This window comes from Lates calcarifer, linkage group LG9 (assembly GCF_001640805.2).
Source record: "Lates calcarifer isolate ASB-BC8 linkage group LG9, TLL_Latcal_v3, whole genome shotgun sequence".
NCBI lineage: Eukaryota > Metazoa > Chordata > Actinopteri > Centropomidae > Lates > Lates calcarifer.
In genome coordinates, this window is record NC_066841.1 from 22,531,424 (window position 1) to 22,559,140 (window position 27,717).

At 38.9% G+C, this 27,717-nt stretch overlaps 2 protein-coding genes across 7 annotated transcripts in view; one reads left to right on the forward strand and one right to left on the reverse strand.

Annotated features, from left to right (window-relative positions):
• The window catches only part of LOC108900739 (ras-specific guanine nucleotide-releasing factor RalGPS1), a 109,957-nt gene that overhangs the window by 24,858 nt on the left and 57,382 nt on the right, over positions 1-27,717 (forward strand). For 4 of the 6 annotated variants that reach the window (XM_051072706.1, XM_051072702.1, XM_051072704.1 and 1 more), the window contains 2 exons: positions 25,480-25,617; positions 26,494-26,587. The exons of 1 other annotated variant lie outside the window; for it this stretch is intronic. In XM_051072706.1, the coding sequence (XP_050928663.1) occupies positions 25,480-25,617; positions 26,494-26,587 (232 nt within the window). The remainder of the gene's footprint in view (positions 1-25,479; positions 25,618-26,493; positions 26,588-27,717) is intronic. One more of the 6 variants, XM_051072703.1, reaches the window with a different exon arrangement.
• LOC108900740 (angiopoietin-related protein 2) lies at positions 516-18,578 on the reverse strand. Its single transcript, XM_018701936.2, has 5 exons — positions 18,142-18,578; positions 9,747-10,673; positions 7,681-7,874; positions 3,974-4,244; positions 516-2,554 (listed from the first exon to the last, which is right to left on the reverse strand). Exons 2-5 carry the CDS (start codon positions 10,666-10,668, stop codon positions 2,355-2,357), a joined length of 1,587 nt encoding a protein of 528 aa, XP_018557452.1. The 5' UTR covers positions 10,669-10,673; positions 18,142-18,578; the 3' UTR covers positions 516-2,354.

The window sequence follows — 27,717 nt, forward strand, 5'->3', positions numbered from 1 at the left end:
CTGCAGTGTGTGTTTCAATGGCGCATCAAGTACAGCAGGTGCTTCCCTATCAGAAGGTTGGTGGTTCAATTCTAAGCTCCTCCGGTCAATGAAGTAATGTGAAATTTAGCTTTTTCTGCAATTTTGCCATATTCATATATTTTATTCTTATTGCTATTGCTTTTGGCTTTCACTTTTCTTTGCATTCCATCTGCCATTTTAAGCACTGATTCAGCATTACTACAGCATTCACACTGCATTTTCTGCAGGAAATGCATTTTGTAGTTCAGCCACTGAAATCAGGTGGAGCTCCACTCACTGTCCAGAAACATATCATCTCTTTATTATTTTGAATGGAACACACTGGTTCTCACTCGTGTTTTGTTAATGGTGTCTTTGTGACTCACTGTGATTACTTAATAGATCATTAATAAATGAGTGATAATGCACAGTCACCTTATATATGAATTAATATTTCATCAAATTAATTGGATTTCAATCACATAGAAAGTCACTGAATTGTGATCACTGAAGACTTAAGCAGGACTGTACATAATTTATTGCAAGATCAATAACATACAGACTATAGAAAATAATCTTAATAAAACAGCATATACATACACAGAGTACCTGATACATACCATATCTGCACATTAATACAGTGACAGTAATCCTTTCAACTGACCAGGAAACTTTGGTGTGTAGAAGATATAACTCAGTTGCATTCATTGAACTGTGTGGTTTCAGTTTGTGAACTGTAGCTGCTTTTAGCTGGTAAACCTGCAATGAAAGTTTATTTGCATGTTTCATTTCTATGTTAAAATTTTTTTGTAAATTATGTCCACATTTAAAGGCTCTAATCTAATTCACAATGTTCATATGAAGTAGATGTGGACCTTGGAGCTGCTAACTTTTAAGAATAGTTCAAGAAGTACGGAACTGGTGTCAGGACATGGTTAGTCTAGCTTAGCATACAGGCTGGAAATACACCTACCTCCCAGCGTTTTCCACAAGTTCATACAATGTCCAGCTGGGTGAAAAAGGTCTCCAGCTTTTGGGTGGGTGGGAGGATGACCTCATGAATTAACTAGCTGGAGTTGTTTTTTTCATTGTCAAACAACTCATACAACTTGTTGCGTTTTATTTATTTGTTTATGTTTTTTGATTTTGTTTTATTTGTTTATGTGTTTATTTGTCTTCATCATTCAGGAGGTTTTTACTCAGAGCTGAATTATTCACAAAGGTCTCCTTCTCTCCAAAACAAACGGACCATGAAACCAGTAAAACCACAGAATAAAGCAGTTACACATAAAAAAATCAGTGCTTCACCATGAGGACGGGCTGCAAGTGGGGCTCTTTGCTCAGCTTTTTTCTCAGACTACTTAAGAGTCAGATGTCCAATGACAAAAATCCTTCATCCATTTAAAGATTATAGGTATTTGGTGACGTGACTTGAATTAGTATTTTTGACTAGCTGTTCTCCCCTGTTTCTAGTCTTTATGCTATGCGAGGTTAACCATGTCCTGACTTTGTCTTACTAAGCAAAGCTAACCAAATAAGTGCAAAATTGTAACATGCTAGGAAGAAAAACCAACACGACTGTAAAAAAAGTTTGTGAGCATAAAATCGTCAAACATGAAGTTGATGAGTTGTGGGACAAAATATCAAGTGCCAGAATCTCCAGTACCAAAGCATTGGCACGATCCTCCAAAAACTTGGTGAATTTATGTGTGGTTCCATCTTGCAACTTCATATCTCACTATATGAACATTGATCATCATAGAATCATTACAGTTCATGTATCTAATTCACTTCAAGTATCTTGCTTCGTGTATTCAGTGATTTGGTTTGCTCTATATACAGTCTTGTTACTTAGATTCAGCTGTTTAAGTTTGTACTTTGCTCACATTCTAAGCTGTCAGAAAATTAAAGCAAATTGGATTTTATTCTGCACAGAAAAGGCAAAGAAATCCTTGTATTGTTTGTACTTATTTGTATTTATTGAAGTTTCTGATAATGCATGTCAACAAAATCAACAAATCAACCAAATCACAAAAGCCCACACAGAGCAAGATAAACAGATATTACAGCTGCTTAACATATGTTTGTGTGAGCTTTTGTTGATTTGTGTGTAATGTTGATTTTATGAGCCTAAACAAGATAAGTAAAACCCATCCCTGTAAAATTCTTCACAAATCCTATTGTGTTACTAGATGAACAATTTGAAGCTACATTATAAATGTAAAGCAACCAACAGAAAAAATATGAAGAGAGAGTTAAAATCAAGGATGCCTTTTTTTGTGATATAGTAATGGGATCCCTTTGGAAGAAATGTTTGTCCCATAAACACTGTTCAGTTTTGAATGACTCATGTGTTAATGGAAGGTATTTGCACTGGGTCGTATCATCATGGTCACTTTCTTCAGAGAGTAAGCTCCTCCTCTGAACTCTGCCCAGTAGACCCCATCCTGGTAACGGCTGCGGTAATGTCCACCACGGTACCACACGCCATTCAGGTTGGAATGAGCGCAGGCATTATACCACCATCCTCCCTTCTGATAGTGGGCACAGTTACCTGGAGACAAAAAAATCAAATCAGATCTTCTTGTCTTTATAAATACATTGATTATCTGATTACTGGTTTGTTTTGAATGTGGACAGGTGGAAAAGGAAGTGATTCGCCTGGATGTCTTACACACCAGTAAGCTGCATGCAGTTGGCAGGCATACAGTGAATTCTGCATGCCGGCCTCAAGTATGCAGTTGCAGAGGTTTGCTTTTTCAAGTGTGTTTGTGGAGCTTGATGCCAGAACCATGGACTAGGCCTTACCTCATTACCTGGAACCTTCTTGGTGTGAGGGGACAGCACTGGCAGGAATCTTATCTTTTTGCTGTTTTTTGTGCAGTTGCCAATTTATGTCATCTTAAATAAGTTTATAAATAAGTCCACAAGCTGAGGTTATCAATATTCAGATGTGCATATGTGCCTAGTTGATTTATGGAGGTGCAGTGATCATTCTGTCTTCAGCTTTTAGCCAGTTAAGACCAAAATGTATGGTATTGATATTAGTGCACAGACACTGGAGAGCTAGGCATGCTACCTTATTCTGTACTAGTTTGCTTAAATCTGTTTTTGTGGCAGTTGCCTATATTATCTGGCAATAATAAAGCTGCAAAAGAACAAGAGTACTCAATACAAGTTTAGTTAAATCTGGTGCAAAGTACTGCTGTATCTCCTCGCTATAGGCTATAGAACAAACTGTTTTCTGTCCCATGTGTTACTTCCCTCGCCTATGAAATAATCAATTTTCAATTTCTCTGGATATTGTGATAGAGTTTTTTCCACAGTGTGTTATTATCATGTCAGGAAGTCTGTTATCAACATCAACATCAGATCATTGAAATTAACCAGACATCACCTAGGTGGCTTGCTTGCCAAATCTAAATCTTATTTTCTGCCCGTATGTCTTCAGGCATAGAGGAAGAGCAGAACATTAGCTTTCAGACTCATTTTATCGATTGCCAAATTCAGTTTGCATAATTGTTGCTGGCAGTTGCAATAAATCAGCTGTCATGTGCTGATTTATCTCATGAGCAGTGTACCACCTACATGCAGCAATTTTAAATAACTCGACATGTCTGTGTTTTGAACATAGGTAGAACATGGGAAACATTAATAGTGCCATGCATTGCATACCCATAGCCTAATGCCTAAATGCTGATGTGCTCAGTTTCTGTCTCCATCCAGGACACTGGGTTAGAGGTAGCTCATAACCTCGCACCAATCCTGTCACAGGGCAGTGTCAGTATCAACTTGTTATTGTGGGTACATTACTCAACCTCGAATACAGTTATGGTTTTCTTACATTCATTCAGTGCCAGGAGCGGATTATATAGTTTGTGGCTGGAACTGCTGTGGAGACTGTGTGCAGTGTATTGAATCAGATACCAAAATAGCAGTTCTTGCAAGTTAAAGCCCACTACATTCCACTGACCTGTGTAGGCATCATGGTCTCTGTCCAGTGTGGTAAACTGCTTGCTGTTGTGCCAGGTAAGAGAGTCTCCAGCATTACCATGGTATTGGCCCACCCGCAGTCTGTAGAAGTCAGCCTCTGATTCAACACGGAAGCTAGCATACTCTGCAAAGGTCTTGCGTCCAGTCCAGTCTTCCAGGGTCACCAGCAGCTTGTAGGTGCCCTGGCTTGTCAACCAATAGATATTCTCTAAGCCTAACCAGTATTCACCATCAATGTTTCCAAACCCTTGCTGTGAAAGGAGAAAGACATTTTAATCAGGAATAATCTATTCCTACTCTTTCTAACACATGATTTAATAGGAAATGCCATAGCGATTTCTTTATTTTAAGATTTACAAGAAAATAGAAGCTTTTCCTTCGCTTGGATACAACCATGGACTTCAGCAAGAAACCACCCCTGTTTTCCAAGCATCTGTGAAACACTAGTATGATGTCAAAGTGAGAAGCTAAGAGCAGAGGCATAATGGTGGGACAAGTTTAAGATCCTCTCCACCAGACCGCACTGTGTCTGATTCTCTGGCTTCAACTGTGTAGCACATGGATTCAATCAGGAGGGAGTCCTCATCCCTGCCAAATGTGAGTGTGTAATTGGCGTAATGTGCCTTGTTGACTCATTGAGGGTGGGTTGGGGAATGATCAGGTTGGGGGACAACTTGAAAGTACTCCATTGTGCTTTGGTCTTGAGTTTAAATTACTGAGAAGAGTATCCAGATCGGGAAGTCCTCACATTAGGCCGCAGAATGTTGTTCTTTGACAACTAAATGTTTCACCCTGTGCACCCAGATTTACACAATGTTGAGTTCCACCGGTAGTAACTGGGAGACATAGCATTGTTATAAAGTTTTTGGATTACTGCTCTGGCTTCAACACTGAGAGCATGTTTAGCTCATTTGAAATGATTTCAGTTCTGCTGTGGTGATCTCACAGATTTGATTTTGTTGAGTTTTTCTTACAGTTACTCATATTACACAATGATTCAGGTTGGACAAACTTTTCTGTTTAAGATAGACTTCAGCTGTGGGCGCTAAATTGCAGTTCAATTATTTAGTCGCAGATACACAGTACCAGTCAAAGGTTTTGGACACACCTTTTCATTCAGTGTTTTTTCTTTAAAAAAAAAAAAAAAAATTCTACATATGGACATACATACATATGGATGGGCATGGGTAAGTCAAATAACTCTTTCCCTCAACCTAAAACCTTGTAGGAGCTGTAGCTGCTCAACACTTCATTAAAATGACAAGGATTTCCATATTTTGATAACAGCTTTTACAGTAGTAGATATTCATTTAGCTTAGAATGTAAAAAAAAAATAAAAAATGCAAGTGTCGTGCTTCAGGAAACCTACAACAAAACTGCCACAGATGCAACTGGAACTGAGGCTAGTCTCGAAGTGGCATAAAAGCGCATCTGTCTTACATGTGTTTAATAAATAGATCAACTTTTAATCAATACAGCTATGTCTATACAGGTTTTACCTGCAACCCAAATCATATTTTTATGATTCAAGTTTGTTTTCTTCCAACTTATGTACAGCACATGCAACTACATTGAATATCAGACTGTGAGCTCTTGAACACTTGTAGCAGTTCTGTGATTGAATGCATCAAATATGGCACTTATGGAGGACCACAGCCATTGCTAATATGCTTCTGATATGTTGCTTTCAAAACTCGGGTGGTATTAACAGGATGTTGGTGGTAGTAGTACATCTACAGCGATGCTCTTCAATTAATGTAACAAGCTAGGTCTTAAGAATCATCTAAACAGCAATAGCATATTAGAAGAGTTCCAGTCTTTGATTGCAGGACAGTATTTTGTAGTGCACAGTATGTATCACATGCTTGGTACTGACTGGTATTCTTCCAAGAAGATTACTTTGCACAATTGTATTTTTATATGTATGTTCCCTCATGGTAACATCATCAAAAATCACAGTACCAGTTACCTCTATCATGCAGATGATACACGATATATTTAGGGTTTGGAATGAGTCCAGTCTAAATCCTCATCTAACAAGGTCTTCAAGACATTAATTCCTTGCTTGGGAACACAGGTGAAATAGCTTATAGAGGCTTATATTACAAACCTATTAAATTAACGTAACTGTCTTTTAATTGAATTCCTAAACAAAATGTATAGAAGAATTGCAACTACTGTTATGTACTTAAGGTTGATAAAAATTGAATTATTGTTTATAGCAAATTGTTTTAATCTGATCTTTGTTGTATTCCTTGGTTTCATTCATTTCTTTTACCCTCTTTTTTATTCTTTATTTAGAATGTTATTGTTCAGTCTTTATTATTTAAATGCCACTGTAAGACTGTATAAACCGGTGGTCCAGAATTAAAAGCACAGCCTTGATTGACTCTATAATTATTAACCTCAGTCTTGGACTGTACATGGACATTAACTTATCTTGGAAACTGTCCAGGAAACTGTATTGGAACTGATGTAACATGTAGTGTATTTTCCTGTTGTGAATATTCTGTCTACAGAAGATGGATATCAGCACAGTTAGTTCAAAGAATTAGTCTAGGGGTATTATCAGGCTAAGGTACAAACTGGAGGTATCGAGTTTGAAAGAACCAGACAGGAAGGTGTAGGGATACAGTGTTTTTGCAGCTTGACCAGTACTAAGTAATCAAAGCCAGGAAATCTTGAACTCTTCTGCTTCCATTCTCAGCATTCTTTTTTTTATTTGGGTTTATGGAGTTGAAATACTAAACTTCTGAATTTCATGAAATCATATCATACATTATCTTACAGCACTTAAAGTTTTATTTATTTGTTAGTTATTTGTCACATTTTCTCTCTTCTTCTGCTCATAATAGCACTCTGTGTTTCTAGCTATTTTTCAATGACAGCGTTCTTTTTGATATCGTTGTCAAAACTGCATTATTCATCTAAACACATTCTGCATGTTCGTATTAGAAAGTCGTTTTAACCACACTAGTAGCATGGCTCTGTGGATAGTAATTTTGGTTGGTCTAGACAGAAATATCTCAACAACTATGGGATGGATTTTCATGAAATTTTGTCCAGACAGACAATGAATCCCACTGACTTTGATACCCTGACATTTCCTCTAGTGCAACCCCAAAGGTTGAATTCTTTGCGTTTAGCAAAATATCTTGACAACTACTGGATAGATTGAAATTTAGCAGGTAGCTAGGTATCAGACATCCATGGTGCCCAGATGATGAATTCTCTCTACGCGAGCGCCAGCAGGAGGTCAAAGTTTTCACTTATCCTATGAAATCTCAACATCCGCCTAACTTAACAACTACTGGATGGATTACTGTGAAACTTGGTTCAGACATTCATGTACCCTCAGGATGAATTATTATAATTTTTCTTGATCTTTTTAATTTTCATCTAGAGTTGTCATCATCGTTACTTTTCTTTAGCTTTATTTTCTAATATCTTAATGTCACTCTATGTCAATGATACTAGCTCAAAGAAGTGCTATATATTAGTAGAGCCTCAAAGAGCTGCTAGTGTGGCTATACAGTATACGCTAGACCTGATAATTCTGAGCCCGTAATTCCTGAAATGTAACACCGTATCTCCATTTAATGCAATGGGGACTGACATCTTCAAAGCTTGATATCGTGAACTATCTAGAAGGCACATAGAACCACTCTAAGCTTAGATCATTATTACCTTGTATGTCTCCCAGTTCCTAAAAAAGTTGACAGAACCATCCTGACGCCTCTGAATGACAGTCCAGCCACCAGGGTCGTGTCTCTGGTCACACCAAACCTGCATAAGTCGGTTGCCATTGTCTGGTTTCAGGAGGTACATGCTGCTGGTGGTGTATCCGCCCTCCAGAGCCTCTAGGCAGTCTTTGAAAGGACCTGCAGAAGAGAGGGAATAGTGACAAACAAAGCACGCAGTGCATGTTGATCCACAAAGTCTTCATGACTGCCTTTCATTTTCACTGAAATTACTTTAACTGTGTGTGCAAGTAACCAACATTGCAACATTAAGCAGAATATAAAAACAAATGGACAGAGTGCTGATGGAAAAGTGAAGTCACTGTTAAGCATGACATCTATATAAGACAAATGCTTTCCAGACTCTGTGATGCTGACTGCAGCAAATATTACAGTGAGTAAACTGCACTGTATTTCTTGGTGACAGGAGAAGACTACATGGAAACACAGAGATAGCACATTTAAATGGCTAAACTTTATTCACATCGCATCATACCATTATATCCAGTGGTTACTGGTGTCCACCTTAGAGTAATAGAAAGCTTTGTGTTTTGCAGCATCACTGTAATACCACAGTGCGTGAGTAAGGGATGAACACTAGAGGAGAGCAAAATGTGTATAGGTAAAATTTGCAGTGAGAATGTTGAGTAGTGTGCAATGAAAACTACCCAGAAAACTAGCTGGAAATTCAGTTGGCTTTATGAATTTGCAGGTTGAGTTGTACACTGTCATCTTGAAATACAACAAAACATCTGAGGTCATTACACAGACATGGTCATGTGGTCATTTTTTCATGTAATTTAGCAGACTCCCAAATATTTATTTACATTTTGAAAGCCCAAGCAGAAATGCATCAACAAAACAAACAAACAAAAAACCTATATTTGTGTGTTGAAACTTAAACTTTGCAATCACAAGCAATTAAAGCAGGAAGAAATTGTCTGATCAGAGTCAAAAAAAAAAAAAAAGCTAAAGTGGGACGTGTGTCTCTGTTGGAGTGATGTAGTTACCTGCTGATAGCTCCTCATATTGTTGAGCTGGGTTACTTCTCACTTTAGCTTCCCTGTGGAGTTATTCACCCCTGGTATTTGTTTGGTTTCCTGTTTTTGGTCCTGTGCGTGATACACATCCTGCCAGTGGCTCCACACTATTCTGCCAAATTTTCACTCTATGCTGCTTTCTATAGAATTCAGAAGTCTTTTGAAGGCAGAGTAGATACAGACACAGAGGAGAGCAGTCTGTTTGGTAAGACATGTTAATTGACCAGTGGTCATTTTCTTTTTTCAGAATAAAGCTTTTTTTTTTTTTTTTTTTTGCTCAGAGTAGATCTTTAGACCAGTCACTAATGTTCTGCATTGTGTTTGTATTTTTTTTTCTGCATGGCAAGAACCTGCATTTTTGTTAATGCTTATATTGTACAGATCAGTTGACTGGCTCAGTTCTAGGCTGAACTGTTACTGTAGAGATGACTCAGACAGTGAGATGTACAACCTTAGAGTTTTAAATGTATTGTAATATTTAGACATGATTCAAAGAAATTATCTCAAGTTAAATGAGATAATTTCAAAACATTTTCCTCAATTTTACTTTGTGACACACACTTTATGTACAGATGTCCAGTCATTGGTGTAATTATTTCAAGGTTTTCTCTTTTATGATCTTAACAAAGGTCAAACTTCTTCTTGTGACCATTAGAGGAAAATGCACAAGATTTTGATGTGGTTATAACACAATGAGTCTGACTCTGCCAGACTCACGTTTAATGTTAGGTACAGCATAAAATACTGAACTGGACTGAAGACATATAATAAGGACTTGGATAACAGTTGCAGCTACAGTGAGCTACAGAAACAGTCTCTCTGGCCTTCTGAATGCATGCTCTCAGTGAGGTTTATCACTGTCAGAGACATGTTTTCCCCAGCTTTGTAAAGTCCAGTGTCTGGGCACATATTGTTACACAATGGCATATCTTCTTCAGAGGAAGAGGAAGTGTCACTGTGGACAGCTACTTACCAGAGGGCTTGTTTGTGAAGCTGTATGTATCACTTGGCATTGTGGGTGGTGGAGGTGGTAATGCTTTGGAGTTTTGGTCACTCTGTATCTCATTAGTCATGGGGTTGGTGTAGCGGGTATAGGTGGGTGGGTGGTAAGGTCTGTAGCCTCCAGGAGACAGTGCAGGTCTCTGTAATGGAGGCTGAGAGATCACAGGAGGCTGTGGACGGACAGGACGGCTCCTCTCCTGCACCACACCATATGAGTATCCTCCCCACTTACAGTGCTCCTCCAGTTGCACCAGGAGAGCACTCTGGTTGCTTGCGAGGGCAGACAGATGCTGGTACTTATGCTCCAGGTCGCGGTAGCGTGCAGCTAGCCTCCCCATCTCATTTGTGTGGTTGAGCACGCGAGTCTCCAGCTGTGACACCTCCAGAGCATTGTCTCGTTTGCGTATAATCTCATGCAGCAGCTGCATGTAGAGCTGTGTAACCCGGGAGTTCATGTTGCGGCTCTCTTTGCGAAGTAGCTTGACTTCATTGATCACACCTCCATCGACCTCTATCAGCTGCTGCAACACTTCAATCTGCCGTCTTTGCTTCTGTAGCTCACTGTTTAGCAGTTCCAGTTCCTGCTTATTGACCCGATTCTGCAGCAAGGCCTCAGGCTCTTTGGAGTTCACGCAGATGGCCCCGTTGTTTTTCTGCTGAGGCACAATAAATGTGTATGAGCATTTGTCTGTTTGAGGGACACTGTAGTCGACCACAGCACGTTTTTTCCGTTTTGGAGCGAAGATAAACTCTCGCTCCAGGATCTCATCACTGTTCCCGATTTCCTGAGTGTCTCCCTGGACAGAGGACTCTGCTCCAGAGTGCAACAGGAGCACCAACAATACCACTAGAGGGAGAGTCATAGCACAGTCCTGCTGCACCTGGACCAACATGATATCTGGAACACAGGAGGAAAAAAGATGATCAGTAAATATTCATTCTCGCACATTAATCATGGTAGTTAAGCTGGCTTTAGATGTTTATAAACCAACCTGGACATGGCATATATTTTGCAATTACTTGGTTGTCATCCCAAATATTGCATTTTGCATACTACATTACTAATGTGCATGTTCACAAGCTTTTACATGCTTAAAGCTGAAACTACTTAACTATCTTTCACTGCAGTAGTTGTCTTGGACATTTTGAGGGGCCATTCTGCCATTGCAGATAATTCAGTCTGCTTTGAAACTATATTGTACTAATTTGTTTTGAATTCACTTAATATCAACATTCTGTAATAACAAAATATTTATACTGGATGTATCTATGAAAGTTCTCTGCCAGTGTTTTCCATTTGATTTCCTGCAATATCCACCCCTGCCAGCTAAAGCATGAGTCATATTTTTATAATTATGATTAGTCTAAAGGTTCCCACCCTTTGGCCACAGACTAGTACTGTGCCATGAGCATTTGCTGTTGGGTAAAAAAAAAAAAAAAAAACAGCCTATAATTTCAAAACAGACAATAACCATATTTGTTCTGCTCTTCTAGGCTGTTTTGTGGCAGTTACCTGAACTCAGGGCAGTCTATCTGCCGTGCTGCATTTACCCTTATCACTCCTTGTCAGCACCCCAACAATGATACATTGATTTTTACCAGGTTGTCAGTGACAGTCCATCATCACACAGTTATCAGCATTCAACAGGACATGAATATGTGAGTCCACTACATGAGTGCTGCTGAGAGTTCTGTCTCCATTAAGTATGTAACCACAACAAATTACAGACCAAATGAAGCTAAGTTTTCCTTTATGTTCAGTTTAATTCTTGTGCTTAACCCCTGGTTTAGAAAAGTGGTACCTAAAAAAAGGATTTTTTCATGGCACCTGGTGACTCCAAAACCCCAGTATAACATGCATATATTCACATAGATGCTTATCTGTTTCAACAATTTTTGATTCAACATTGTTATGTTATGTTATGTCATATCAATAAAAAGTTAAATATGATAGGCTTATTGCCAGTCACTAGAATAAAAGCAAACAGTTAGCCTGCAGATTTACAGATAAATATTGAAGTTGAGCAATAAAAGCTAATGAATACAGGCATGTTAATGGGTCATGTGTTGAGAGAGAGCACAACCCACAGGTCTGACTCTGTCTGCTGCCTCTCTGTAATTGCCAGCTTTTCAGACACCACAAACACTTTTGGTCAGCCAACACATGATACCAGCTGGTACTTTTCTAGCATAACTTGACCCTTGGTCTCGAGCAGCTTCAGTGCTCCCTCTCATAGATTCTCTAAGAATGTGCTAGTCTACCAGAGGGCTGAACAGCATTGTTCTTATAGACTCACTCACTGTATTTTGATGATGGTCACTCCTAAAGGATGTCCATTTGTTTTTCCTTTTAATTCCAAATATACATTTACAAAGACAGTGACACGGTATTAACACTTAAAATAGTCAAACAACTTTTGGTAGATGAGATAAAGATTGCTCAGCTTCTGATGACCGATGACTTGGCTTTAGCTGCATGTACCTGTCCAAATCTAGTTGAAAGCAAATTGTTTTCTGGATTATACTCTACTTGATAACTGCCAAGTTTGATTTCTATCATTTGTGAACAATTGGAGATAAAAATAAAAACATAATAACAACCTGACACAAAGTAAAATGTATTCCATTCAATAGAGACATTGCTCCTCTTTACTAAAATATATGACTAAGAAGGCTTACATGTTTTTTCCCTGTGTCCACTCTTGGCTCAATGATCATATAATGGCACACTGTGTTTTGATGATATTTCTCTTGGTCTAGGGATAAAAAATGCTATCACAGCATTGGAATGTTCAATAACACAAACACAAAGGCGAATCTCCCCTGACAATATCAGTGTTCTGTTTGGTTGTTGGAGATGGTAGTTTCTACATCATAACATGTTCTGCCAACTCCTGCCTCAGCCAGCCCAGTTCAGTCACTTTTAATGGACTTCATTCATTTTCCCATATTACAGTGGGCTCTGAAAATGTTTGAGGTTTTTCTCAAGTTGAAAGGTTGCAAGTCAAATTTCTTACTCATACAAGTGGACCATTAGTGAGTTCAACATGTGAACAGTAATATATATTGTGTTGTGTGTTCCTATTTCTGAGAGAAGTCCTCATAGGTTTTGCTCTTGGTCAGTGATTTGGCCTGAATGTTTGAAGCTACAATCTGTTCTTATCTGAAAGTTCTTTTCAGCAGTGGGACTTTTCCTGGAACCTTGGAACTTTTTAAGGCACTAAAGAACTCACTACTCAACCACGGGGATTTCATGTTCAGTTTTTGTCCCTCCTTCATACATTTTTTGCTTTCCATATCTGTAGTTCTCTTTCTTACATTGATGCATATGGTTCACATACAGTTCTGTTTATATGACTCTGGGTGTCTGTGTTTGCTGACATGTTTACAAAAAGTAGATGTACAGTCCAAAAGAGCCAATTACCTGTTGGATATAGGGTTTGGCTCCCTGAGACTTCTTTGTAAATCTTGGGATGTTAAATTAGCTTACTAAATTTCATACTTGTAGGTGTAATATGCTACAGGGGCTACTTTGTTGAAATTGTAGGGGGTGCTATCAAGCTAATTTGCCACACCCATGTGCAAGAGCCATGTAGATGTGTTCAGATCAGGCCTCTTATCAAATGTGAAATTTGGGCCAGATTGGACATTGTATATCTGAGTTACAGCAATTTCTGGTTCCATGGCGAGACATCAAACTCACCCTGCCGACAGGTTGCTGCCATTTGATGAAAACTCAGGGGCTGCATCATTGAAATTTTGTAGGGGGCTCTCTCAGGCCATTTTGCCACACCTATGTTCAAGACCCTTAAAACATACATACAGTTTAGCTACAAGCCATCTTGTCTTTGACAGCTCCTTTTTGTCATGTTGTCCCCATCTGCTGGACTGGACCTGTCCAATGTCATTGTTTTTTCTTCTAAGGGTGGTCAAAGTTCTCTAGATATTGGTATTAGGTAGATTAATGAGTTATCCCTTTTGTCTCTGCTGCTTTTAGTTTTCATTTACAGAGATTATAATTTAAATGACCCCAGTAAGCAAGAAAATGTCATTTGTCCTCCATGCAGTTTTGAACAAAAGTTTTGTTCATGTATGTTTTTGATGCATGTAATATCACCACAAAAATGACTTCTTGTTTTCATCAAATTTTATTTTGAAAAGAGAGTGGCAGAGTACTGCAGTATTTTATCTGCCACTAATGAAGATGAATAGTTTATTTATTGCTCTTGGCTGAACATGATATAAAGCCATCCACCCCAGCCCCTTAGGAGCTCACCAGGAATACATCACAGCCCAACAGACCATCACACACCACTTTTCAGTGTTTTCCCTTAATTAGTGTGAATGCTGAGGTATCAAAATGTTCAGCTCATTCAGGACATTCCTGCTTGTATACAACTTTTTGATCTTATGCTTGTATGATTTTATATGATTTTTTTATGAATTAAAAAATGAATGGGATCTATCACTGCAATTGCTTTTACTGCCAGGCTTAATAATAATAATAATAATAATAATAATAATAATAATAATAATAATAATAATAATAATAATAGAGATCATTATGAATATTTTACGCTTTTGCTATTTATGCAAGTTTGCGATTTTACTACAATTACTTTTACCACCACCCAGTATCCTGTGGTCTTCAGTGGCACAACCAGTAGAGCTGTCGCCTCTCAGTCACGAGGTTGCTGGTTTGAGTCCAGCAGCAGGTGATTATAGATTTAAAAAAAAAAAAATAGTATTACTAATATGGATAATGATTTGAAGAGCAATAGTGTGAAGTTAATTTATCAGCGAAGCTGAAGCCGTCACAGTATGCTCAAGCACACATTTACCATTATTCACAGGCAAATGTGTGTGTTTGTGTGGCTACTTATCAGTGGTAACTACATGGCTAGATGTTTAAGCAGCCAACAAGCTTTGCAAGCCAGAGAATGTGAGGATGATAGTGTCCTGTCCTTTGCTACATTAGCATCTGGCTGTCTGTATGCGGCACAGACCCCATAAAACTGGTTCAAAGTAGCAGACGCAGATCACCATCTGTCTGGCAAACTTCAAAGGTGTCAGCAGACACATATATGACCACACAGTGGACAAAAGCAGCCCTCTGTTGTAAATGTCAGAATCATTCAACAGCAGAAAAAGTGGTAAATCCATTTGTTTGCATGCTTTATCCCTCCCTTTTCTCCCACTTCTCTCTTTCTATCTTTAGCCCCTTTTACACAGAGATTGTACAATATGCGCTAAGAATTCCCTTGAATAAGCCACCTTTGGTTGTTTATACAGAACCATGTGAAAGCAGCCTATGGTCACTGTGTCTGTTTCTGGCCCTCACTCGTTCTCAGCCACACACAAGCACACACAACAGAAGCAGGTGCTGGTCACTGAGAGTCGTCTGTGCCACAAACACACGTCAGCGTCTGGACACAGGCATGACAGGTCTGTGGAGCTCTTTAAAGCACATGGGGAGAGAGGAGAGCGACGCTCGACTCTCCTCATTCAGCAGATTTGGTTTAAATGTTGGCTGACTACTGAACTCAAAGAAACAACTGCTCAGATTATTGCAGTTCATTTTCAGACCATGTGTTTAACTGCAGCTGAATGAATTGAGGCAGGATAGCTGTTCTTTCATTAATTTAATCCTCATGCTCAGCCTAGAGCTGAACGACATGCACACATATTTTGTCAGATCTTGTGTTTGTGATATGAGTCATGATTTTAATAAAAAAATTATGAAGTGATTTGAGCTAGAGTCTGTACCCAACAATTATTTGTAGACCGGCATATCTCAGTAACACCACAATGATTATAATAATAATTTATAATGGTATGCTGTGACTTGATCACAGTCATGAAATTTTACTTGAACATAAACTGTCATACAAATAATTGCAGTTAATGATTTCATTGTCTTTTTCTGTTCATTTCATGCCATTATTATAGTTGTCTAATCATAGTTTAATAATGCACTTAACACCTTATGAAGAAGAAGGGCCTTTTATTGGCATAGAACACTGGAACATACGTATAAAAAAGACACATGTGACACATTTTACCTTTATCACCAAATTTCAGCTCTTGAACTTTCCGTTAATATTTCAATAAATTGTTGAGCCCTTGCTCAGGCTCAACAAGCTTCACACATTTGCACCATTACACTGTAAACTACCCAGCCTCATTGTGAGAAAAATCTGTATTTATAAGGAGCCATTCACCCTGTCATGTCAAGACATGAGTGAAACGGATTGGTCTTAGTCTTTGATTTAGGAAATAGACATGGCAGGGTGTGTTACTATTATACTACATGTTCCAGAATCTTTGTGTAAACTAATGAAAGATGCCCTAAATTTGTTTTCAAAGGAGCTTTCTTGTGGCATTTTTTGTTTTACCTCTAGTGGAGCTATGATTTTTTTAATTTAACATGAGTATTTCTTTTACATGAAAATCTTGGTTTTATTTGTCTCATGGACATGCTCATAGATGATGCAAGACACAGTCTTGCCAATAGTTTCACACTGTTCCACTGATCTTGGGGTTGCAGTAATGCATCAAGAAACACAGTAATGTACCAACAAATACAGAGAAGTGGAAGACTGCTTGCAAGTTAGCATGGATATAAACAAACACAAATTGTCAGCAAATCCTTACAGTCAACTTGCAAACACTTTCCTATGAACACATCCAGCAGAGGAACATAAACATACATTTATAGCTATGTTTACGTCCACGTGATGAATGTCTAATATGCCCTTTCTTTTAGCTCTAGTTTGGCCCCCACCAACTCCTGAGGAAAATATCTGGCTTGTTGGCTGCTTCATCAGTTAACTATGTCTGCTCTTTACTGCTTAGCTGGTGATAAAATGTCAGGTTTTATCTGACAAAAGCACTAAAAACTGGACCTAAACAGTAAAGTTGCTGGTCACATAAACAAAACAATAAGTTGGAAAACGCTAAATATTCTTGTTGTGCTTTTTGTGATTTTTCTCCGTGAGTTCATCACCATGAGTGACCCCTTTCTCTTTACACAAAGTCATTTGACCCATTGTTTAGAAAGAATCAAGAATAATAAGAAGAAGAACAAGAATTTTGACCAAGATATATCATAAGCAGGACATTTTACAGTGTAGAAGTCAACTTGTCAGTGCTCTCTAGTGGACAATTTCTGTAATGGAGACTCTGTTTCTAAATGACTTCAATCTTATCTTTGACAAATAGCTGACATATACGCTGGTGTTGATATTTCTGTGATAAGTATTGGTGGGCTCTAGTCTTCAGTTATCTGAACAACAGCTGAACCTATTGTTATGTTGTCATAGTAATCTTGCACCTGAAATGCAATCCAAATGGGTTATTCCATGCTGCAGATGTATGTATGTGCAGTGCATTTGGAAAGTGTTCACTCATTCCTTGGTTTTTGCTCTGATATGCATTGTCAGCTGTGAGATCATATATAAACAAGTGTTTGTCTTTCCAAATCATGTCCAGTCAGCTGAATTTACCACAGGTGGACTCTAATCACAGTGTAGAAACATTTCAATGATGATCAAGAAAAATGGGGGAACCTGAGCAAGTCTTAGCAAAGGGTCTGAAAACTTATCTCAATGTGACGCTTAAGTTTTTGCTTTTTTAAAACATTAGCAAAGAATTCTAAAATTCTGTTTTTGCATTGTCACTACAGGGAATTGAATGTAGACTGATGAGGGATTTTTTAAACATTATTTTAGCTTAAGGCTGCAACATAACAACATATGAGAAGAGTGAAGGGGTCTGAATACTTTCTGAATGCACTGAATGTATGTATGCTAAAGTGTTTCATACCAGTGTCACAACTGGCTGCACAAAAACAGTAAATGCACTTAAAAAAAAAGCAAACTATGTATTTAAGTCCAGTTAGATAGTCACTGATGAAAGGACAGTGAGTTGAAGTTTAACCCTTTTAAGCCCACTAACATACTAACCAGTTGGTTAGTCATGCTGTGCAGCAAAATCTGTTCAAACCCACACAACTTTAACTTCAAGAGGAAAAGTTAAGTTCCAGAAATATCACATCTGTCATGCTTAAAAATGATGCTCAAGAATAAAAAGTTTAGGGTTAAATATTTTACTCACTTTAATCATAATAACTTGCATAAAGAGTGGAAATACAAAATCCTGTATATACCATGCTATCAGATAGAGTGGATGAAAGGTATCCTAACAACCAGAGAGCTACTTAAAGGGGGGCAGAGAAGTAAAACTGTGTTAAGGGTAAAATCTGGCAACACTTTGTAAATGTTGGTGGAGTGGGCTCCAAGTACAATTACTATTCTACATGTTCCATGTGAAATGAAAATGTCAGGTCAGATAATTTTCTAACTCACCTCTTGTCTCTGTTTCCTTATATCCCTTGCCTGTTTGGCAAGTTTGACTCCAAGTCCTCACCAGTCAGAGTCATTCCACATTTCCTCTGTGTTTGTCCATTGTTTTGTCAGTGGAACTTTTTCATGTTATTTCCTTTTACCTATTGTCAGAATCAACTGTCCATAAGGCCATAAGAAAAATCCTCCAGCCGTGACAGTGTCTCTGCAGTGGAAGATTCCTCTTTAATAGTCCTTAAGTGTTAAATCAAGCAGCAACAAAAACGAGTTTGTCTGTTGTATCTTCATTCATCTGCAGCAGAGAACTTTTCCTCTTTTGTTAAGTGATGAGTCTTAAGCTGAGAGCTCACGCCTTTTCCCCAGACAGAATCTGTTTCTGTTCCCCCCAGAGACTGAGCCTCCCTCTGTCCTCCTGCCATTACAAGTGAGATGTGTTTTGTTGCTCAGAGTAATTAAGCTGCAAGCCACGGCAACTCCCCTTTCCCCTCCCCCTGACAGGGAGAGCATGGAGGCATGAGACGGAGACTCCCAGTCCCCCCACCTAAACCCTTGTCCCCTGCAGCCCCCCCCCCTACATCTCAGCCCCATAGTCCTTTTTCCACTGCTATCCTCCAGCCTGCCCAGGACTCCCTCTGTGGAAGAGACTGGGAAAGCTGACCAACTGCACATGTCAGCAGCTGCATGTGTTGCAGTTAGGTCACAGGTTTGGAGCATGTGGATCTTGATCTGTACTTACTGAGGGAAGCTACGGGACAGAGAAGTGTTTTCATTACATTTTTTCTTCTTTGTTTTAGCCCCAAGATGTGATCACAATAGAAGCTATCTGAGTGCGTGCAGTAAATGGAAAAAATCAATATTTTGTGTGACCACACTTTGCTTTTGAAAAAGTACCAGTTCTCCTCAGCACACCAGCACTTGCACACCTCACTCACAGTTTTTCAAGGTGGCAAGTAGGCTGTTCCAGCATCTTGGAGACGTTGCCTCAGTTCCTCTGTGGATTCAGGCTGTCTCAGTGTCTTCTGTCTCTTCATGTCATCTCAGACTGACTCCATGATGTTGAGATCAGGACCCTGTGGGGGTCAGACCATCTGTTGCAGGACTCCTCGTTCTACTCTGACGGTATGTTTGGGTTTATTGTCCTGCTGCAGAATGAATTTGGCGATCAGATGCCTCTCTGATGGGACGGATAAGAATCTGAACATCTGAAGTGCCTAAAACCTTTGCACAGTATATAATGCTGAAAAAAATATTTCTGGGCAAAAATGAATTCTGAGAAAAAAAAAGATTTCTGGGCAAAAATGAAATTGTAATTTCAGTTTCTTTGATGAACAAAGATGAACAAAGACGCTGGCTTTGATCGTCATAGTCTCAGTCAGATGCCTGTTATCCTGGACTTTCATAGGAACAGAGCTTGTAGTTCCCCAGTTTGACCTGGGTATTTTCAGTCCTTTTATTCTTTGCCTCTCAGGCAACTCTTACATAGACTCTGTCAGCTGAGATGTTTATCTGTGAAAGCAGGAAGAGACTATCCTTTCAGACAATTTGCCAAAAGCAGAGGTGGAAGAGTTTGGACACAGTTTGTTATGTTGTCATAGTAATTACTGGTTACATAACACCTGACAAACACATATAATGACTCATCTTATTTGTTTTTAATTGCATGAGATGCTCAGTAACTGGTGATGTATGATAGGCTTTTATCCATGGCTGAAAAAACTGCTGTTTCTCTCAGAGAGGTCAGGTGGGTGAGGAAAATGGTTATCCTTTCAGACATTTGGAAAAACTCTGGCCTGTGGGAGGAGAAGCACATGTTGATTGTACTTTTTTTTTGTTTCAAAATCTTTTACAGGGAAATTTTCAGGTGGTTTTATGTCCGCTTCAAATGAACAGTATTCTTATCAGGATGGGCAGGTCCCTCTGTGGAGTAGGGGGAACAGGCGAATTGTAGATACAAGTAAGAAGTTAATGCAGGATTCAGCACCAGTCCTCTCAATACAGCTCAGATGTCAAGATCATATTTGAAAAAAGAACAAAGTAACTAAGAGGCACTACATCGCAATAACAAAATGAATGCCAATTCAAATCCCTAAAGGAAATAGTATGGCACCCATTTAAGTGCCTTCATGCAAAGCTGAAACATGGCTCAGAGCACTTCCACGTGCAGCAGAGCATTAAACCAGAGCCATGATTCTTCCTTTCTTTGTTATGATCCTTCCTGTATATGTGTTTTGACAAAGAGAAATTCTTGAGACCTCTTGTAATAGATTTTGTACATCATGCAATTCCATGTCTTTTCCCTTCCTGTGCTTTATAAAGGAGGACATGCTCCAGCCTGTGACCACTCTCCATTCACTGTTTTCCCTATTCATGCAAACAGCCTGCTCTGATGGGCCTGGTAACGATCTACAGTGGAGCGACATGAGATAGGCAGCAGGTAGTCAGGACAAAGCAGTGGGCTGTGAGGCATCTCTCCTGCTGCAGCCTTCATTCAAACCAAGATCACAGGAGCAGAGGGGCACAGATTAATGACTGTCAACTGTCAGTTGTTGACCAACAAAATGATCACAGCAAGTTCAGAGTTTTTTTATTTTTACTGTTCCAAACAGCTGGTGACTGGACCAGATAAGCCAGTCAGGGTACTGAGTGCACTGTTGAACTGACAAATGATTCAACACAGTTGAAAACAAAGATATTTACAAAAAACAGTGAGTTATCAGTAGGTCTGTTAAGTTGCAAGTAAATAACTAAGGTATAATATACAGCAAATAGCAAATATATGAAGCCTACTGCTGACAAATACAAAGAAATACCAGTGACAAGAATCAATAATCACATGGTGGAAATTGATGTGGAAATAGTGACAGAAATATGACATTTCTTTTTGTATCAGCTGTTTTTAGAAAGATGAATGGGAATGCCTCCAGGGATTACGCAAAATGTTTGCAGTCACCTCAAATAATTACAATCATGTGATTATAATTCTTACAGGCCAAGTTGCAGCTCCTGTGATTTGGATATTGCACTTGGCCATATTGTAGTTTTGATAATATTTCTATTAATTGTTTAACCCCACTACATAACTTGTTGTCTTTTAATCAGGAATCTTGAAATCATTGTGGTTTGCATGCTTCATAACTCATCAGCAACAGGGGTTCACAAATTACAAGATCTCAGACCAGATGGAATCCCCAACGAGTCTGTCTGCTCTCCATACCACATTGTATCATAAAAACACACTTGAAGCTATATTCAGTGGCAGGAAATAGATACAAATAATATCAATGAAATTGGTTAGAATCAATAAATAAATCTATCAAAAGTATTAAGTAAGACATTTGGTAAGAAAATGAATTTCTTTAAAAAAGGAAAGGATCAGTAAATAAGCAAAAACATTTTTAAACACAGAAAACAACATCATATTAAACAAGCATCCACGTGAGTAATACAGTATACAGTCATGAGAAACAGAAAGTACGCCCTCTTTGAATTCTATGATTTTACATATCAGGATCGCATAAAAAATCATCTGGTGCTTAGCTCGTATTAATATTGGGTAAGAACAACAACACATGACATATTACACTGTATCATTATTTATTTACAAAAAACAAGGCCAAAATGTAGAAGCAGTATGTGAAAAATTAAGAACACCCTTACTGCTTCCATAGGAATTAAGAGGGTAAGTAACAGCCAGGTGCTGCTGGTCAAATGCCCTTGATTAATTGATCATCAGAAAGCACGAGCACTTCTGTAGGAGTTTTGACAGTTTGCTGGCATCCAGGTCTGTGTTAACACAATGCCAAGGAGGGAACACATCAGCAGTGATTTAGACAAGCAACTGTTGCTGCCCATCAACCTGGGAAAGGTTATAAGGCCATTTCCAAACATTAGTAGTCCATCATTCTACAGTGAGAAAGATCATTCAATAAATAATGACACAGTGAAACCTGTTGTGTGTTGTTTTACACCTAAGGTTAGATTGAAATAATTTTAAAACCTGCTAAGGACCAGATGACTTTTTGTTATATTTAAAACCATAGAATTCAAAGAGGGAGTACTTTCTTTTTATCATGACTGTATATAGCATAAATATTTTTATCGCCAACCCCCAATACTGTGCGCATGGCCAGATTAACCTCCTAAGGGCAAAAAATTGTTGTTGGGCCCTAATTGACCCCCACTGTACATTGCAATTTCATTATATGCCCTGTTCTTAAATCATAAACACAGGAGAGAAAACAATTAAGAGCAGACTTAGAAAGTGGATCACCAGAATCACTTGCCTCTCATGGCCACCATATTTTTTAACTGTTGACAGGAAAAACAAGCTGAATAAGGTCAGGACCCTTTGAGCAGTTTACCACTTTGCCCAGTTGGTAATCTTGCCCTGGCTGTGTGTTGGCAGAATGACCGTCTGAATGGTATGGTGAGTTGGTAGATGCTTTGTGACTGGGCTTTGCTGTCTGTTAGAGAAGCAGAGAGACAGGAAGCAAAGCTGTGCTGCACGTAGACTGAGCACAGCTGAAACACATTACACCCTGCACTCATGCGTCTATCTGGATGACATAATCGGCAAAACTTTGTTAAGCATTTCGTGTTGTCTTATGCAGATGTAATATTTAGAACGGAGCTGCCAGCACAGCTGATATCATGGACAGCCAGTATATCTCAAAGGGGTATGGGTGTAGCATGGAGAAAAATGTACGAGTGGAAGGCTTTTTAGCCTAGAGTTAGGAAAGGAGTTGTAGTCCTGTCAGCAACTTAGGTAGAGATATAAGAAACAACATTTTGAGCATTGTTCAGTTGTTTATTCCATCCAGCACCTTGATATTATCAAGTGTAATGAACACTGCATTCATTGCCTAGCAAGCCAGTAGTGAGGCTTCAGACTTGGAGTCTTGTTTCTTTCATCATTAGAAGCCTAACTACAGTAGTGGGCTTTCAAACACTGCCTGAGGTGCTACCCAATATTTCCACAACTGCTATCTATCTTACCCAGCCCTTATCTTTTGAGCCTTTACACATATACATGTTGGCAGTACCACAGTCTGCACATGTCTTGTAAAGTTGGTGTGTAATCATTAATAATGACGGCTCTCCCTGCTGTTTTTCCACTCCACTTCAACTTCTGTTCTTTTAATATTTAGAGATGAGGTCATAACTTTCCACATGTTTTTGGCGAGATGTGATTTTTCTCACATTGTCTCAGGACATTATGTGTAAGCAGCTGTCTAGTGAAAACGTCCTGAAACTGAGTAACAACTCTGATAATTTGCTCAAGCAATGAAATTGCAGACGGATAGTGAGGGATGGCATTGATTTCTCAGTGTCAAAGTAACTTCACGCTGGTTGCTCTGGACAAGAGATCCCTCAGAGCACTCTGAACCGACTTTATTTGCTTTGTCAGCCAAAAATGTGAAGCAAATCTGGAGTCACCACAAGCAGCCAATGTACAACTTTAACAGTTTAGATTATTATCTGGAGTTAATTGCATGCACACAGATATTTTGAGCAAATGTCAGATCAGATATGGCCACTGGCTCATATTTGGGCTAAGCTTGCATGTATGGCTAGCCAGTTTCTACTAACCATGCTTGCTCACAAAACAGAGACACCATGCTCTCAGTAGAATGGTAGTTATCTTCAGTATTATTCAGTAACAGTTCCATACTCCATAAACAACAATCTTACCATGCTTGTTAATTTATGAATAAAGCTGTTATATAAAGTTAATTTAAATATCAGGTACACAATGAGATTACCTTGACTTTGTGAATGGAGTCTCTATGCAAAACAATGTTGTGACCAGTGGAGACAGTGCAGCCACTGTCCAATTTCTGGTCACACTGCCTCTGTCCTCTCGTCTGATCTCTGTGTCACTGTGAGTGGGGCTCCTCCACACACACACACAGGTACATTGGACCAGGTGAAGTGAAGATAACATCTTAGTTGAGGAGATAGGTGTTTTTCCTAACAACTGCACTGAAACCAAAATGAACTTGGTTTGAAAGTTGCACTCCAGCTTCAGCGTGGGACCATTTTTAGCCAAGTGAGAGCAGAGCCCAGTAATGTGAACAAGCAGTTACTCTGACTTTGCTGTGGCAATTAAAAGTGGCAATACAACTTCACTTTCACTTGTTGTTAACAAATGTCCTAACCACTGAGAATCTAGATGGACTATCTTTATAATTTAATTAAAAATTCATTGCTCTTTGAGAAGGTGTACTTGCATTATTATGCTCTTATATTGTCTTTCTATCAGTGGCTTAAAATCACAGTTATTTCTAGGGCAATATATTTTCCAACAAAAGTGAATGTAACAGGCTTATCTGTCTCCTGCCTCTGCTAGTCATCCCCTCTCCTCATAGTTGATCTGAGCCTGTGTGTGAAGCAGTACTGAGCAGAACATTAACAGGTAAACTGCTGTTGGGTGTATGTATCTGTGGTGCTCCTGTATCATCCTCCAGGGTGGGGGCAGCCATGACCTCTGAACTCTCTAATGCCTGACTCCCTGTGGGACATGTCTTTGCTGCTGTGAGATGTTTCTCACTGCATTTCCCAAGAAATTCAACACTCTCAGCGGGGACTTCAACCTGGAAACAGACTAACCCATGGGGTCTCATGTCACCATAGCTGTGTTTACATATTGTGAACTCTGGATAATGACTGGAGAATCAGGAGAGAATGTCATCAACACACCCAGCCGCTTGCTGTGAATTATCTGGACCTATTACCTGCCTACCTCTATTCACACATGGGCTTACTTGGACATTGCACAACCTTTATACCAGGGAGCTGGCAGCATAAAGTCTGGTGACATTTGCCTTCACACATACAGGTCCACTGTGAAATGTCTAGAAATGTTCAGGTTTAACATCATCCCCATATGGGGTCAGTCCTCAGTTCTATATTATTCCAATGTGGGGCATCAATTCTATATAGCTCCTACCTATCTACTTACACTTGACATTTTAAAACTGAAACCATGTTTCTAGCCATCCTTTTCTGGGTTTGGCAGTGGTTTATGTTAAGCAAATCCCTCTTTCTTTTTTTTTCTTTTTGTACACATGAGCCAAATTTGGTTGTAATTAGATGAGGCATTTTAGAGTTAGAGCTGTTTTTTTCTAAGGAAAAGACAGTATCCAATGATGGTATCAAAAATCCTTTTTCTGGAGGTTTTCAGCCTAACATGAGTGCTGTTCTGGAGCAACACTGAGTATCAGTTTAGTTTGAAAGCTGTCAGATGTTGAGATATTAGCCACAGCAGCACAATCAGTTATTAGATTCGGTGCAGAAATATTAGTTTTTTTGACATTTGTCACCTTGTATTGTCTCATCCAGGGATCTACCTGTTGGACATGATCTACATCGACTCAGCCTATCCTGCCTCAGACAGTATCATAGAGACAGAGCAGCGGACGAATCAGATGAACAACCTTCTCAGGGTCATCTCCGACCTGCAGATGTCATGTAACTATGGTAAGAAACAAATATCATCATTATCCAGCGGAAACACTATCCATCATGCTTTCTAGTGGTGCTGCTGTATTAAATTCCATTATTTTGAGAGCTATTTCTAATATTCTGTCTGACACGTGGAAATGCATCAAACCTACCACTTATTACAGACACATCTCCTATGGAAACTGAACGCAAGGTTCATACAGGAGTTATTGCACGGTTGATGTACAGAATTTAACTGGAGTATAAACATGCATTTAATAAACCATTAGTGTTAGTCTATACATACAGTGGGTTTGGAAAATATTCAGCCCCCTTCAATCAGAAACTGGGAAAAATGGAAAAACTGAAATATCACATTGCCATATGTATTTACACCCTTTGGTATGATTCTTTAAATTTGATCATCTTTGAGATGTTTCTACACCTTGATGGGAATCTTCCTGTGGTAAATTGCATTGATTGGACATGATTGGGAAAGGCACACACCTGTCTATATAAGGTCTCACAGCTGGCAGTGCATATCAGAGCAACAACCAAGCCACTAGAAAGAAATAACGTTCTGCAGAGCTCAGAGACAGGATGGTGTTGAGGCACAGATCAGGGGAGGGCTTAGTCAAAATGTTTGTGTGCTATACTGCACTATGCTCAACATTGAAACTGGCCTATTATAGATATAAGCATAGATAGCATAGAAACTCATACTTGTACTTGCTGACATTTGTGGAACCCTACCTGTCTCATGTAAGCTGACTTTCTGAGCTATTACTGAGAAATCTCTAATGGCATAAATTGATTAATTTCTGTGTTTCTATTAGTCAAAATAATTGAAAACAGATATAGAGTATCAGTTGTTTTATCTTAAGTGACTTCTTTCAACCTCTCTTTCTTCAGATCATCTTGTGACCCTGCCACATGTCCAGAAGTATCTGTTGTCAGTTCGCTACATAGAGGAACTTCAGAAGTTTGTAGAGGACGACAACTTCAAGTAAGTTTTATCTCAGAGATTCACAGAGGCACTGTGAAAGCAGTAGTAAACATTTACAATCAAGAAATTTATTGTGGATATTCAAGCTCCCCAGAGGATGAAGCCCTTATATTGTGGACACTCCTCACAGTTTCTTTTAGCCCTCTAATGACCAGAATATAAAGATATTCACTCTGTCCACTTTGGTCATGACATAAGCTTTTCTCTAGCACATGGAAACAAGTAGGCGTGAAATGACAGGGGTCAGTGGACAGGAAGCAGGGTTTAAAATGACAGACAACTGCTTTTATCTTTACCCACAGGGATTTCGTCCATCTAGCAGGCACTGATGACTTTCTCAGGCAGCATCTCAGATGCTCTCCTCAGAAACAGGCTGTCTGCTGTGAGACTTTGGATTTAGCACTTGATTTTTGGGTTGGGGCTCTGGTTATACTTCTGTCTGTTCATTTCATATGTTCACTTTTTGTCAGACTGCAGTTTTAGATGGACGTATGCTCAAATGATATACCTTCATTTGGATTATAAATGTAATTATTAGACATTTTTAGTTCTTATTGATTTATGAATTTATTTCATATTTATTTGTATAAGGACAAGTATTTAACATGAGTCAATGCCACACACCACAATGTTTACATCTCAGGCTAATTTGCAATGCCTTTCCTCAGATAAAATACATAAAGCAATAAAACATATACAGAGCAACACACATAGAGAAAGTACACACATAGAGACATACATACTAGACTCAAACTGTTTACAAACAATGATACAATAAAGGTCCTGGAAAATGACAAGCACAAGATCATTCATGACTCCATGACTGCTCTCTCGACAGGAAAAGCTGTCTGCCCAAATAAGGATTGAGGGCACTTTGCCGTTCCCCATAGACTCAGAGTCCCCGAGAGATACCAACAAGTCCTTAGGAGCTCGGCTATTTAGGCATCTATGGATGAGTTTATGAGTGTAATATTAGCAAATTTTATTTAATAATAAAAATTTAACATATACAATTTTCTAAAAACCTGGCAGTGATGTGATGATGTCAGATCTCTCTTTTTTTTTGAGTGACCTGATAATTAAGAATGAACAGGATTTGGTTTGGTTTTACAGTGGACCCTTTGGGGGTT